This window comes from Myxocyprinus asiaticus, chromosome 13 (genome assembly GCF_019703515.2).
Source record: "Myxocyprinus asiaticus isolate MX2 ecotype Aquarium Trade chromosome 13, UBuf_Myxa_2, whole genome shotgun sequence".
NCBI classification, from domain to species: Eukaryota; Metazoa; Chordata; class Actinopteri; order Cypriniformes; family Catostomidae; genus Myxocyprinus; species Myxocyprinus asiaticus.
In genome coordinates, this window is record NC_059356.1 from 31,500,183 (window position 1) to 31,515,009 (window position 14,827).

The 14,827-nt window shown below is 38.8% G+C and overlaps 1 protein-coding gene across 1 annotated transcript in view; it reads right to left on the bottom strand.

Annotated features, from left to right (window-relative positions):
• The window catches only part of LOC127450696 (voltage-dependent T-type calcium channel subunit alpha-1I-like), a 231,779-nt gene that overhangs the window by 41,019 nt on the left and 175,933 nt on the right, over positions 1–14,827 (bottom strand). The window contains exons 15-23 of the mRNA XM_051714981.1: positions 12,790–12,950; positions 11,916–12,401; positions 9,882–9,982; positions 6,767–6,890; positions 6,034–6,102; positions 1,913–2,091; positions 1,640–1,766; positions 1,060–1,185; positions 648–737 (exon numbers count right to left, since the gene is read on the bottom strand). Of these exons, the coding sequence (XP_051570941.1) occupies positions 648–737; positions 1,060–1,185; positions 1,640–1,766; positions 1,913–2,091; positions 6,034–6,102; positions 6,767–6,890; positions 9,882–9,982; positions 11,916–12,401; positions 12,790–12,950 (1,463 nt within the window). The remainder of the gene's footprint in view (positions 1–647; positions 738–1,059; positions 1,186–1,639; positions 1,767–1,912; positions 2,092–6,033; positions 6,103–6,766; positions 6,891–9,881; positions 9,983–11,915; positions 12,402–12,789; positions 12,951–14,827) is intronic.

Genomic DNA, 14,827 nt, shown 5'->3' on the forward strand with positions numbered 1-14,827 from the left:
GTGGGGATTTGGGAGTGATACCCAGGGGTAAAATATATGTACACTGTAAGTTGCTTGGATAAAAACATCCACAAAATGCATAAATAAAATGCATGACTTTTTTATATTATTAGTATTAATGTAGTTAGAATGCTGTTATTATGACTAAACTAATATGTGATTATCATTTCAATACACTGGATGCTTGCATTAAATTTTTGCATTTGCGCTGGCACCTCAGTCTTGTGCCTACACAGTCTACCCTTATTCACGCTCTGTGTATTCAATGCCGCTATCAGCGTCGTGTTGCACAACATTCAACTATCGACTTCTGAACGTGTGATAAATGGTATGATTTTTTTTTTTTTTTTTTTTTTGTGTAAATACATTTCTGCCACAATGTGTGCACTAAAAAGTCTGTGTAAATGCAGCTTCAAAGACCCCACTCCCCCACACACCCATTTACAAAGTGAAACATCAAATGGTGTACTATTTCTGGTAGATTTTAAAAGTATCTGTGCATAATTCTTTGGGTTAATATTGACCAATTCACCATCATAAGCTCAGTGCATACTTTCATACTTAGTAGAAGTATCCAAACTGGGATTAATGTTATAGGGATGTCAGGATTGAAAAAGCAGCAGACATGGTATTGAAGGGGACTCTACCTGCTGGTCCACTCCCACCGCATCCAGACCATGATACATGATATTGACCCAGCCGTCCTTCGAAGCCAGTACAAACAGGGACATCAGAGCCTGTAAATAAATACACACGCACAGACATGCACACACGTACATACGGGCACATACAGAGGGACAAACAAAGATAGATTCGGGGTGAACAAAGACAAAAAAGGTGCAAGGACATACACAGATAGAAGACCACATGTGATGCAAAGATCCATGAAGGGTAATTTTGATATAAACGCACACACAAATAAACACAGAATGCATGTACAGGTATATCAATAAAGGTATTTCAAAAACAAAGAGTCAAACAGAGTATTTCATATTTTTTGAATCATGTAATAGGATGGGCCTTCAAGATATTACAGGTCCAGTCAGAGAGCAAACTAACCTGCCCCAAGTTGTCAAAGTTGTACTTGTGATGGACCCACTTGTAATTGGCCAAGAGGCAGTCAGACTTGTTGGTGATGTTTTTGACATCCAGGCCAAGGCAGTAATAGAACTTGCCTTTGAAAAGCTGTTGAGGCAAAAGATACAGTACACACTTCATGACATTCAGAGTCACACATCTCAAGCATTTCCTTATTAAAACTGTGCATGTGGGATATTTGGAAGAATAAAGCTGTTATGAAACAACACCAGGAGAGAATAAGAAAACATTTCTCTATAAAGAAAGAACAAGATACGGCACAAAAAGAAGGAAGAAGAACCAATATTAAGGAACACAAAATTATAAAGAAACAGAAAGGAATGGGGTAAAAGAAAGACATTAATTCTGTTCTATAACCTACTGAGCTGCCTTTCAACAGCTTTCGGATTCTGGAGTGCGCCTATGAAGCCTTAAAATGCTACCACTCTAGGCAGCACACCAGATTTTTTTTTTTGTGATAGTGAGGTTAAGCAATAAATAACCCATTAAAACCTACTAAACAAATGAAAACCAAAAAGGCATGAGGGCCTTTGTGCTGTACCTGGACTCCCAGGATGCCAAAGATGATGAAAAAGGCACAGCAGATGAGAACTATGTTTCCTATAGGCTTCAGAGAGGTGATCAAAGTCTCCACGACCAGCTTGAGGCCGGGAGCTCGACTGATAACCCTGTCAGAAGGAAAGAAACATTTATTGCTCTTACTCCATCCAATCCAAAGAGAGCTCCATATGGGAGCCGCAAAGCATCTGGACTTTTATAAAGCTGGCATATGTTGGATGACGCCACATGCATGTGTGCAATTGCTGATCTGTACCTGAGGGGGCGCAGTGTGCGAAGAAGCCTGAGAACCCTGAGCACCCCCAGGATCTTAGCCCCACCCGCCATCGACACGACAATGTCAATCAAAGACACAAACACCAAAAAACCATCCAGAATGTTCCAGCTACTGCGCAAGTACGCCTGCTCCCCTAGATACAAACCCATGGACACCACCTAGAAAGAAATTGCAACCGAAAGAGTAACAGGCAGCAAAGTTAGGCCTGTTTCACATTACATGCGTAGACAACGTTTAAGTGTAGCTACAGCAACAGCAGGCTCACATTGACAGCGTTTCTGCTGCGTAACACAACTGAAGCTTTCTACAGAAAACAACATGATTTCTGGGTTACTACATAGAGCATTTGCTTTAATAATGGCCTTAAATTATAAAATGGTTCTCGGCAGGCCCAGACGGAATCAGTGTGTGCAGAACTCTGCAGAAAATGTAGCAAACTTTCAGCTACTAATAAGCATGTAGTAATTTCAGCAATATTATAATAAAAAAAAGTAATATTATTAAATGTTTAATAATAAATGTATATATGTTTACATTTATTATTCAAAATAAATGTAAATATGTTTACATCCCTTCTGCAGAATTCTGCAGATTTTCTTTCAAAATCTGCTCAGAAAAAAAAAAAAAAAAAAAGTCTACAGATTTTGTCTGGGCCTGTTCATCAGTAGTGGGCTATTGATATTATTATACATTTTTATTATTACAGACTTCATAGTTGTGAAATTTAATTAACATGAACATAACACTTACATACAAATGGTAAATCATTTACACAGTATCCAAACCCACAAACATGCACGTCACTGTGAATGAGCTTCTTTCATAGTGCTCATAACTGCAATGGACGTCAAAATTGTAACAAAATTGTTTTGTTTTTTGTTTTTTTACCCAAACCTACACTATATTGCCAAAAGTATTCGCTCATCTGCCTTTAGACACATATGAACTTAAGTGACATCCCATTCTTAATACATAGGGTTTAATATGATGTCGGCCCACCCTTTGCAGCTATAACAGCTTCAACTCTTCTGGGAAGGCTTTCCACAAGGTTTAGGAGTGTGTTTATGGGAATTTTTGACCATTCTTCCAGAAGCGCATTTGTGAGGTCAGACACTGATGTTGGACAAGAAGGCCTGGCTCGCAGTCTTCGCTCTAATTCATCCCAAAGGTGCTCTATCGGGTTGAGGTCAGGACTCTGTGTAGGCCAGTCAAGTTCTGTTCCCACAAAGTTGGGAGCATGGAATTGTCCAAAATCTCTTGGTATGCTGAAGCATTCAGAGTTCCTTTCACTGGAACTAAGGGGCCAAGCCCAGTTCCTGAAAAACAACCCCACACCATAATCCCCCCTCCACCAAACTTCACAGTTGGCACAATGCAGTCAGACAAGTACCGTTCTCCTGGCAACCGCCAAACCCAGACTCGTCCATCAGATTGCCAGATGGAGAAGCGTGATTCGTCACTCCAGAGAACGCGTCTCCACTGCTCTAGAGTCCAGTGGCGGCGTGCTTTACACCACTGCATCCAACGCTTTGCATTGCACTTGGTGATGTATGGCTTGGATGCAGCTGCTCGGCCATGGAAACCCATTCCATGAAGCTCTCTACGCACTGTTCTTGAGCTAATCTGAAGGCCACATGAACTTTGGAGGTCTATAGCGATTGACTCTGCAGAAAGTTGGTGACTTCTGCGCACTATGCGCCTCAGCATCCGCTGACCCCGCTCTGTCATTTTACGTGGCCTACCACTTCGTGGCTGAGTTGCTGTCATTCCCAATCACTTCCACTTTGTTATAATACCACTGACAGTTGACTGTGGAATATTTAGTAGTGAGGAAATTTCACGACTGGACTTGTTGCACAGGTGGCATCCTATCACAGTACCACGCTGGAATTCACTGAGCTCCTGAGAGCGGCCCATTCTTTCACAAATGTTTGTAGAAGCAGTCTGCATGCCTAGGTGCTTCATTTTATACACCTGTGGCCATGGAAGTGATTGGAACACCTGAATTCAATTATTTTGATGGGTGAGCGAATACTTTTGGCAATATAGTGACCTATCATATGTCTTTAGAAAACTTGGAATATTATGCATGAGTCGCATTGACTTTTACTGTACTTTTTTGTCCTTTTTAAAGCTTAAAAGCAAATCACTATCCATTGCTCTTGTATTGAAATACCAACAGCAAATTCATTAAAATTTCTCCTTTTCTGTTCTGCAAAAGAAAGAAAGACATTTGGTTTGGAACAACATGAGGGTGAGTGAATCATGACAGAATGTTTTTTTTTTTATTATTATTTTTGGGTGAACTATCCCTTCATGGGAACTGCTGATGGCTGTGAGGTCTACCGTGGAGACTTTTAAAAAATGCGATTTGTGAAACATAGTGGAGTAAAATGAGTAAAATGCAGGAAAAGTGAAGAAAATGCAAAATAGCTCCAAGGTGACCCGATCCTTAGGCCTTCGAGGCAGATTCTTGTGGCACTAACAAGACGAATGAAAGGAAAGGAACAAGCACACACACACAGCCTGACGTCAGCATTGGCTGAGATCTAAACATTTGAAGAGCACAGAGAGTAAGAAAACAGAGATTACGCTGTGCACTTAGTAATTGAGTTACCTCATTGAAACCCATATCTGCTCTTTCTTAGGATCAATTTGAGCTTGATCAGCCTGACATTTTCTTTACAATATTGGCAATAAAGGCAATAATGAATCAGGAATGTATACCAGGATAGTACAGTAATTCGACACTTACACTAGCAATTTTAAAAGATGATGTTTGAGTGAGAGCAGATCTGCTAGCTGAAGTCCTATTAGTGGAGTCTAGGTGGGTTGGGGACAGTAAAATAAGTCTTTATCCTTCAGGCTACATAATACCGGTAGTAGGTATATTTCTGCAGCAGCTGCAGAACCTCTCCCCCCAAGGATTTAAACTGTAATTGTTGACATGCTGGTTACCGAAAGAAAGCTGGAATCATAGCTTGACTTATGTCTCCCACTGCACCAATATGTTTAAAAATGTCCACAGTAAAGGACATTTGCATCATCTGTTAAATATTGACTGGATTTTTTTTTAAATTCTCATATAACTTTTACAATTTCATATGTTACACTGCAGGGAAAATAAAATTAAGTCATAATTTACTATACTCGCGCATGTTCCAAACCCACATATTATTGTGAGTAAATGCAGACAGAATCTTTATGTTTCGGTGAATTAACCCTTTAAGTGAAATTCATTAACACATCTAATCCCAGACATTGATACATATGACCAAATCTTGGACGCATGAGGAAAGACAGGTGGGGTGTTTATGATGAACTGAGCAAATCACTGAAGAGGATAGGTAAATTGGAGGCCAGCTGGCATCATCACTTACATACATGAACACAGACACTTGTGCACAGCAGCCTGGGCCTACAGGCAAGCAATGCCACTTGTGACAGGTCTATCCCCCATTTGTTCCATTGGTTAATAATTGATTAGTTTACATAATTGATGACCTACAAGTGCCAAGAGCTTGCAGCTGAATACATGGGCCTAGCTGTGTCTGAAAGGGGAAACTGGCTCTAATTAATATTATTGCTTAATTGCTCATCATGAGAGAGCCAGCAAACCTAATTCCCCACCTTCAAGAGGTCCAGAAGAGAAAGTAAGAGTGAAAATGAGACACAGCAAGGGAGCGAGATGATGGAATGAGAGATACAGTAGATTAGAGATGCAGTATATACATGTTTATTTTAAGGATTCAATTTTAAGATTTTGAACCCTGGAATTTCAATGTGATGTCAGATTTTTGAAACCCACTGTATTTTATGCATAACTGAATCGATTACAGCACACTTATTAAGAATTCATGCCATTAAAACACACGTTAGAAACAGAAAAAGCTTTAAATAAATATTAGTAGACATAAATATAGTCACAGACACAGCATAGTTTTTTAAACCACAGACAAAATAATGACCATATTGCCAATTTTCTCTTGATTCCTCACTACAGGTCAGAGGTACAGCAGCACACGTAGGGTAAGAAAAATCTTGACATGGCAGCCCTGAAATCAGCACAATGTGGCATGCTGTGAAATGTAAATATTTACCTTGAGTGTCATCTCCCCCACAAATATGGCTGTGAAAATGTAATTTGACACGGTGAGGAAAAGCCTCTCCTGCAGAAAGAGAAAATAAAGGTAGAGAGAAAGAAAATAAATATAACTAGAATTATTGAAAGAGAAGAATATTACAACAAAAGTATAAGGATTTAGTTCAGCCAAAAATTTACATTCTGCCATTATTTACTCACCCTTGTATCATTCTCCTGTACAAAAATAGTAAAATTTTAAAATTAATTTTACACCGTTCTTTCCATACTACAAAAGAATGATATGGCATATTGACCATGCCTGTCAAGCTCCAAAAAGGACAAATATTTTGTTTTTTTTTCCTCTGGACATGAACGTGAGCTTTAGATGAGAAGATTATCAGTGGACAACAACTTACATTTATGTATGTTACTCACAAAAATCTATCATTTGGCTTCAGAAGACTTGGAATATAGTGCAAATATGGACTACTTTTAGTGTGTTTTTAAGTTCTTTCTGAAGCTTGACAGATGTGGTAACTATTAATTGTTTTGTAAAGAAAAAGCTTCGTAAAGATTCTTCAAAAATGCCTACTTTTTTTGTTTAATTTATAGAAGAAGAAGAAAAAAAAAAACATAAGGGTTTGAAACCAGAAGAGGATAAGTAAATAATGACATAATTTTCATTTGTGGGTAAATTATTCCTTTAAAATATGAATAAAATTCCCATTCAGTAAAGGCTTCAGTCTTACCAGGCTACCCTGAAGGATCTTGGGTCTCTCCAAAGCCACAGTGATGCAGTTTGAGAAGATGAAGGCCAGCACCACATAGTCAAACAGCTTATGAGCTATAATGGACTGGCAAAGCAACCTGAATCTGAAAAAGATGGAGGAGGTTAGGAAGACAGATACAGTATATTGAGACAGACTGAAAGAACTAGGAAGCAGAGACTAAGATAGTGACAGTAAATATCCATTATTTTTCTTGCAACACAAACTTTAACTCTACATACAAAGACTAGACAGCTCATTTATTCGTCACTGCAATGATAGTAGAAAAAAAAAGCAGACTGACACGCAGAGGGTGGGAATAATCTCACTGAAACTGATCAATATCCTAATCAAGCCACTCTCTAAAGAACTGGCAGCCCATCAGTGCTATTGATCAGGCAGGGATAGCAGGATAACTGCTGGCCAAGTTACCATCAGGAAAGAAGGAGAGGTGTGTGGGTATCTCTTCCTCTCTGTCACTCACAGATCTGATCAGCACCACTATGGGAAGCAATCTGTGTCATAAGCTTCTTTTTACCTCCTTTATTTCAGTCTGTTGTTGGGCGTAGAGTGACTACTAATCTGTTTTGTGTTTTAATGAAGTCAGGCTCTATGAGTAAAATACATTTTCCAGCTGCACTCTTGAATTTTGCCTAATATTTGACTTACCAGACATTGGCAATTAGTGATTTTTAAAGTGTAATAAATAACTAGTTCTCAAATAGTTAGGCTTCATGACCAGATTTTACATTAGACATGTAATGGTGACCCAACACAGTACTAAACATTTTTATTGTATAAAAGTAAACATAAATGTCCTTAAAAATAAAATATTGTAATTTATTAATTACAAACAAATTTATTAATTACCATATAGCCAATAAACTGCATAGGCCAAACGATATGCAATATACAATATGCTCTTGAATTTCGATGGTTTTGTGCTCTCGGCAGTCAGTTATTTGCAGCACAAAATATATATATATATATATATATATATATATATATATATATATATATACAGGTGCATCTCAATAAATTAGAATGTCGTGGAAAAGTTCATTTATTTCAGTAATTCAACTCAAATTGTGAAACTCGTGTATTAAATAAATTCAATGCACACAGACTGAAGTAGTTTAAGTCTTTGGTTCTTTTAATTGTGATGATTTTGGCTCACATTTAACAAAAACCCACCAATTCACTATCTCAAAAAATTAGAATATGGTGACATGCCAATCAGCTAATCAACTCAAAACACCTGCAAAGGTTTCCTGAGCCTTCAAAATGGTCTCTCAGTTTGGTTCACTAGGCTACACAATCATGGAGAAGACTGCTGATCTGACAGTTGTCCAGAAGACAATAATTGACACCCTTCACAAGGAGGGTAAGCCACAAACATTCATTGCCAAAGAAGCTGGCTGTTCACAGAGTGCTGTATCCAAGCATGTTAACAGAAAGTTGAGTGGAAGGAAAAAGTGTGGAAGAAAAAGATGAACAACCAACCGAGAGAACCGCAGCCTTATAAGGATTGTCAAGCAAAATCGATTCAAGAATTTGGGTGAACTTCACAAGGAATGGACTGAGGCTGGGGTCAAGGCATCAAGAGCCACCACACACAGACGTGTCAAGGAATTTGGCTACAGTTGTCGTATTCCTCTTGTTAAGCCACTCCTGAACCACAGACAACATCAGTGGCGTCTTACCTGGTCTAAGGAGAAGAAGAACTGGACTGTTGCCCAGTGGTCCAAAGTCCTCTTTTCAGATGAGAGCAAGTTTTGTATTTCATTTGGAAACCAAGGTCCTAGAGTCTGGAGGAAGGGTGGAGAAGCTCATAGCCCAAGTTGCTTGAAGTCCAGTGTTAAGTTTCCACAGTCTGTGATGATTTGGGGTGCAATGTCATCTGCTGGTGTTGGTCCATTGTGTTTTTTGAAAACCAAAGTCACTGCACCCGTTTACCAAGAAATTTTGGAGCACTTCATGCTTCCTTCTGCTGACCAGCTTTTTAAAGATGCTGATTTCATTTTCCAGCAGGATTTGGCACCTGCCCACACTGCCAAAAGCACCAAAAGTTGGTTAAATGACCATGGTGTTGGTGTGCTTGACTGGCCAGCAAACTCACCAGACCTGAACCCCATAGAGAATCTATGGGGTATTGTCAAGAGGAAAATGAGAAACAAGAGACCAAAAAATGCAGATGAGCTGAAGGCCACTGTCAAAGAAACCTGGGCTTCCATACCACCTCAGCAGTGCCACAAACTGATCACCTCCATGCCACGCCGAATTGAGGCAGTAATTAAAGCAAAAAGGAGCCCCTACCAAGTATTGAGTACATATACAGTAAATTAACATACTTTCCAGAAGGCCAACAATTCACTAAAAATGTTTTTTTTTATTGGTCTTATGATGTATTCTAATTTTTTGAGATAGTGAATTGGTGGGTTTTTGTTAAATGTGAGCCAAAATCATCACAATTAAAAGAACCAAAGACTTAAACTACTTCAGTCTGTGTGCATTGAATTTATTTAATACACGAGTTTCACAATTTGAGTTGAATTACTGAAATAAATGAACTTTTCCACGACATTCTAATTTATTGAGATGCACCTGTATATATATTATCCTCACTTTAAATTTAATCTAGGCTAGACATATTTAATTTTACCTTGTGTAGTGTTGGTTTTTCGAGGATGAGGGCATGTCACACCACCTGTCCTTGTTTGCATCTGCCTAATTTGGCTAGGTTACCAAGTAACTTTGCATCAAAATAACATACGAGTTTGATTGGATGCACAGTCTTTGACGTCAATAACAAAAGATACGAGAGGCACTGTCAGCTGCATTTAAAAAAATGTATGAGTCAATTTATGTTTATTATCTTACCTATATATGACTATATGGTTGCATTTTAATTTTTGCATTTACAATTTTTTTCCCCTGCTGTCTATGACCATATCAGGATAGACCTGCAACCCATATTTGGATTGCAACCTGCCAGTTAACCACTGTAATAAATCATGTGTGTAAAAAAGGTCAACAGCTTTTTTTGGTGAAGTGTTTGTAATGATTGTAATGTATTGATGCTAGTGAAAGGACTGACTTGTTCTGAGGAGAGAAGAGGAAGATGGACCAGTCTTCCCTGGTCTCACACCAGTCTGGTCTGTACACCTCTATCATCTTCTGGATGCGAAAACACAGACTCTGCCAACAGAAAAAGTTGTATTCTGTATATCAGTTTATGATCTGGTGGCATCGTACAGATGTGTGTCTGCAAAATGAGATTCTGCATGAATCAGGGTGGGAATACTTTCTTAGAAAATGGTTTCGATAGTTGAAGCGGTAATGAAACAGAGCTTTCCAATGATTCAGGTCCCTTTGGAGCTGCCATAATGTTACTCTTAATTGCTTATAAAACAAGAGTCTGGCTGTAAATAAAACAAAACTGAGAGCCTACTGCCATCTGTTAGTGTTCCTCATCAACAGATATTAATTGGGAGAATTTAATTGTTTAGTGGATTGTTTCACTGCGGAGAAGTTACTTTTTTCGGGCCCGCAACAATTCTAACTCCTCAATAATTCTCAGATAATCCACTAAGATTTTCATTTAAAGGGATAATTCATTCAAAAAAAGAAAAAAAAAAAAAAACATTCTGTACACCTCATTTACTGTACTGACCCTCTTGTTGTTTTAAAACTGCATGACATACTTTCTTCCATTGAATACTAAAGAAACAGAAAGTTAACACCATAGAATGAAATTCAATGAGGTGTAGGACGTTGAGCTCCAAAAATGACAAAGCACCATATAGTACAGGTTTGCGCAGGACTGTTATTTCCGTCCTGCTCCCGGCCGATCCTGCAAGTTCAATCCCATACTTGAACGCTCCCACTGAATTTTTCACCATGTTCACCCACTCTCAGCCCACAGTGATTTTCTTTCCGACTGCTCCCATTCCTGTAAGCCTGCATGTGTTTTCCACATAGGTCAAAAGCTAAATAGACAACGAGTGTACACAAAGAATGTTTTATTTTTCTGTTATTGCTATTATCAGATGACGCGTGACATGATGCCCATCTGACTTGCCTGAGGTTGATTTCTTTATACTAAATTGACCATTTTCCAGTCCGAGTTTCACATCCTTTGATGACACACTGTTTCCACACTCTGCCATTCTTCTAAAACCGCATTGACTACCTGCATAGCCTGCTCTAAATATTGGATAATTTGATGCACGTGCTGTGAGCAAATTTTTACATCGTATTTTCTGTTTATTGTTATCAACAATAAATTAATTGTATAATAAAATAATAATTATAGTTTTTTTATTGCTTTCATAAATTAATAACAAATACGTCCATGTCAGATTTTTCAGGCTCTTTTCTGACCGCCCACTTCCGCACACCACTCGTTGGAAGTACTGTCCGCTCCTGCCTTCAGCTCAGAATTAATTTTGCACTACAATAAATCTAATCGGGTCCTGCGGGAGTTCCATGGGAATGCAGACTTCTACCGTAAAGTGCCATTACAACAACTTAAAAGCATAGTTCACCCAATTATGTAGTGCAATTTTGTCATCATATACACCTCCTCAATTTGTTCCAACCCCGTTTGACTTTCTTTGGTGAAAAAAAAAAAAAAAGGGAATTTTTGCCTCAGTCCCCATTCACTTCCATCTTTTACATACAATGAAGTGAATGGTGACTAACATTCTGCAAACTTCTGAGTTTGTTGGAAATAAGAAAGTCATAAAGGTTGGGAACAAGTTGGGTGAACTATCCCTTTACATTTCGGTCTGTTTCTTGCTCAAAGCTATTGTATGACTTAAGAAGACTTGGAATACAGTGTACAGTCCTTTGGACTGTTTTTACTGTATTTTTATGGTGCTTTTTATCATTTTTGGAGCTTGAAACCATACCCTCTCACTTTCATTGAATGGTAAAGAGATAAAAATCCAATGAAGAGAGAAACTCAAATGAGTTTCTATTGACAAGAGGGTTGGTAAATAATTTTTGGTTGAACTAATCCTTTAAACGCATAATCAATGATTACCTCTAGGTTCTAGATGTAATATAAAATCAACTCATGGACCACAAGGAATCCAGAATGCACTCAGATGCTTCACTGGAAACTTACATAATCCAGCTCATCATCCAGATCCTCCCTGTCCTTGCGTGCGTTGACCTGAGGATAGACTTCATTGATGATCTGTGGCTGGACTGAGGGTGTCTTCCCATTACAGTCCTGGTGCTCTCCAACGCTTCCCAGCCCCCCAGAGAAGCTCTTCTTGTGCTGGCGGGGATGCAGAGGAGGCAGGGCCGGACCGGGCACCTGCAGTGGCTCTGGGAGCTCCAGAGAGAGCGCCCGCCGTTCTCTGTGTGGGACGAAACTTCTAGAGAGCAGAGGAGGATGCAGGGGAGGGGGCGGAGGAGACAGCAGGGACTCCTGCTCAGCAGGGCGGGAATGAGGGCTACGGATCCTTAAACTGCCCCCTCCTCCCCCCATTCCCATTCCCAGGCATCTGGAGGACTGGCCCAGGCTGTTCCAACTTGATCTGCGACTCCATACACCTTGCCGTGCAGGCTGACCCCAACTGTGGTACAAAGAGGCTCGTCCTGGACACTGACACACACAGAGCACACTTACCATTTAGAACAATAACCTCCTCACAAAGACTGTTATTATTTAAACCATTGTAAAAATAAAATAATTATCCCACTTATAAGTTGCTCTCAGCTTTTCGAGTGCCTACTCAATGAACCTCTCTGTGTATGCAAATAAAGTGCGAGCTAGACGAGTAGTTATGGCTGTCTAAGTGTTGAGTAAGTGTCTTATTAATGGTTCGCTAAATGCTAATACATGCAGAGTTGATGGATAATTATTGTGTTCTTTGTGCTTTTTAAAGAGGTTTCTGAATCACTGGAGTGGTATGATACAGCCACACTGCCCTCTTGGAAAGCAAGATCCTCTAATGAATGGCAGGTTGACTGCGGCGTGTAAAATGACTTACCAGAGTCGTCTGCTCCAGGCTAGCCCTGCCCAGGGAGCTCAAGCTGCTCTTGCGAGAACCAAGGGCAAAGCTCAATCTTTCAGGTGGGTACAGGCCCCTTGCCATGGGTGCAGGTGCCATGTCCAGATGCCCATTAGGGGTCAAAGTGTAAATCTTAGGATCTGCAAAAAAGACAGGAAAACATACATACCAAAACTAATACACACTCTCATTCTTTCTTTGTCATGGCATATACACCAGAGGCATTTTAAAGCTGATGTGTCTAATTTTTTTATGTTAAAATTCATTCTCATATACCAGCTTAATATGCAGTCAACTGCATAATTTGTAGGTTGATTTCACCCAAAAGTGTAATACAGTGGTACTATCAAAACATCACTATGTTTAATTGAGTGGCCTACACAGCAACACTGGCTCAACCAATGGTGTGAGTTTTGGGCAGGAACTTCTGTTTGTACAACCAATGAAAAACCGGGAAACATTTTTAGAATCTGTTTTGAAAACTGTGGTCATTTTTGCAATTCAGTTTGGTGCAATATTGGTGCAGAAATCACACACTTCAGTTTTAATGTATGTACAGATAATCCATGCTGTAATTTACATGTATAATCCATTCAAGTAATGTAATCTGTTATTTTTCTACATTCATTTTTGATGTTGATCGGATGGCTGGCTTCTCTATCTGATGATTGGGCAAGCTCTCAAATGCATGGGATTTTGCAAACAATTGGTCAATAATTGAAACATTGATGTACCCGATTAACAATCTTTGAAATGTAAAGGCACCTCTGTCAAACAATGACAGCGGTTGGAGATTGTTTAATCTTTTGCCTATTAGCATTTTTAATTATTGCAAAAACAGTTCTGAGGTTGTTCAATTATTTTCATTAAGTCATTTCTTAATGTTTGTGTATTAAATTGAAAACAGCTTTTGGGAACAACATTTCAGCCACCAAAACAAAAGTTTACCAAGTCTTAAAAAGTACCAGCCACCACTTTAATACAGTGATACAGCGCACAGCACTCGAGCCCTGAGAAACAATAGCTGGCTTATCGCGAGGCACAATGAGGTAAAACAACTTGTTTTGTGTTTGTAGTGTGGAATTAAAAACAAGTATATTCTGTCAAGCCTATTAAAGTTTCAAGCTTCTGTGATTTCTGGTATATCTAGACCCTCCTTTCAAGCCAGGCGACACTGGTGGGAGCTTGTAAGTACATCTTCTGTCTGCAGGGAGCCACTGAACTCTTCGGTGTGTACAAGCATTATTCATAACATCATGTCCTTGCATCTCACAGTGCCTTCTTTTTAGCCAGCTTTTTTTAAGGGACTTTTCAATGTATAGGTCTCTTTTCAAATTATTATTATAATTTTATTATATGTAAATTTGCTAGAATTTCACATATGATGTGAAAAGTACTTCTGAACTCAAGTCAATATAAAAAACAAACAAACAAAAATTCTTCAAAATTGGTAATAATGGCTCAGTTCAGTATGCTGGTGGAAAAATCACAGTTCCTACTAATGGCAAAGGATTAGTGTTTGGATATTAATTAGGTTATGTTGACATTGCTTTGTAACCTTCCAGGAACACCCAGTCATGTACAGGTAGCCTTATTTCATTTATCCGTTTTAATTTCATTTGTAAATATTTATGCATACTTTCAAATAAAGGAGTGTTTAACAAGTGTTTTAATTTACATTTTTGCCATGGTAATCATCAAATTTGGTATTTGTTTCAAAATGTTAGCATTGTGGCAATAACAATCATTTCAACAGTAAATGTACATTTACTGTCACATTAGACAGAATACAATGTTTTAGCCTCAAATTTTAGAGAGCCCTTTAAGGCTAATTTAAATTTACTGTGCGAACAGGCTTGTTTTAGTTCCCCTTAAAATCATGATGAAATGCACTGACAATCTTGTTCTGCTAAGGTGTTTGCTTGATGATATTTCTCTTGTTTACGCACATCCCTGACATTCTTCGGCTACTCAAAGAGCATTGATGATTGGTTAAAATGTATCGGGGGTGTGGTTT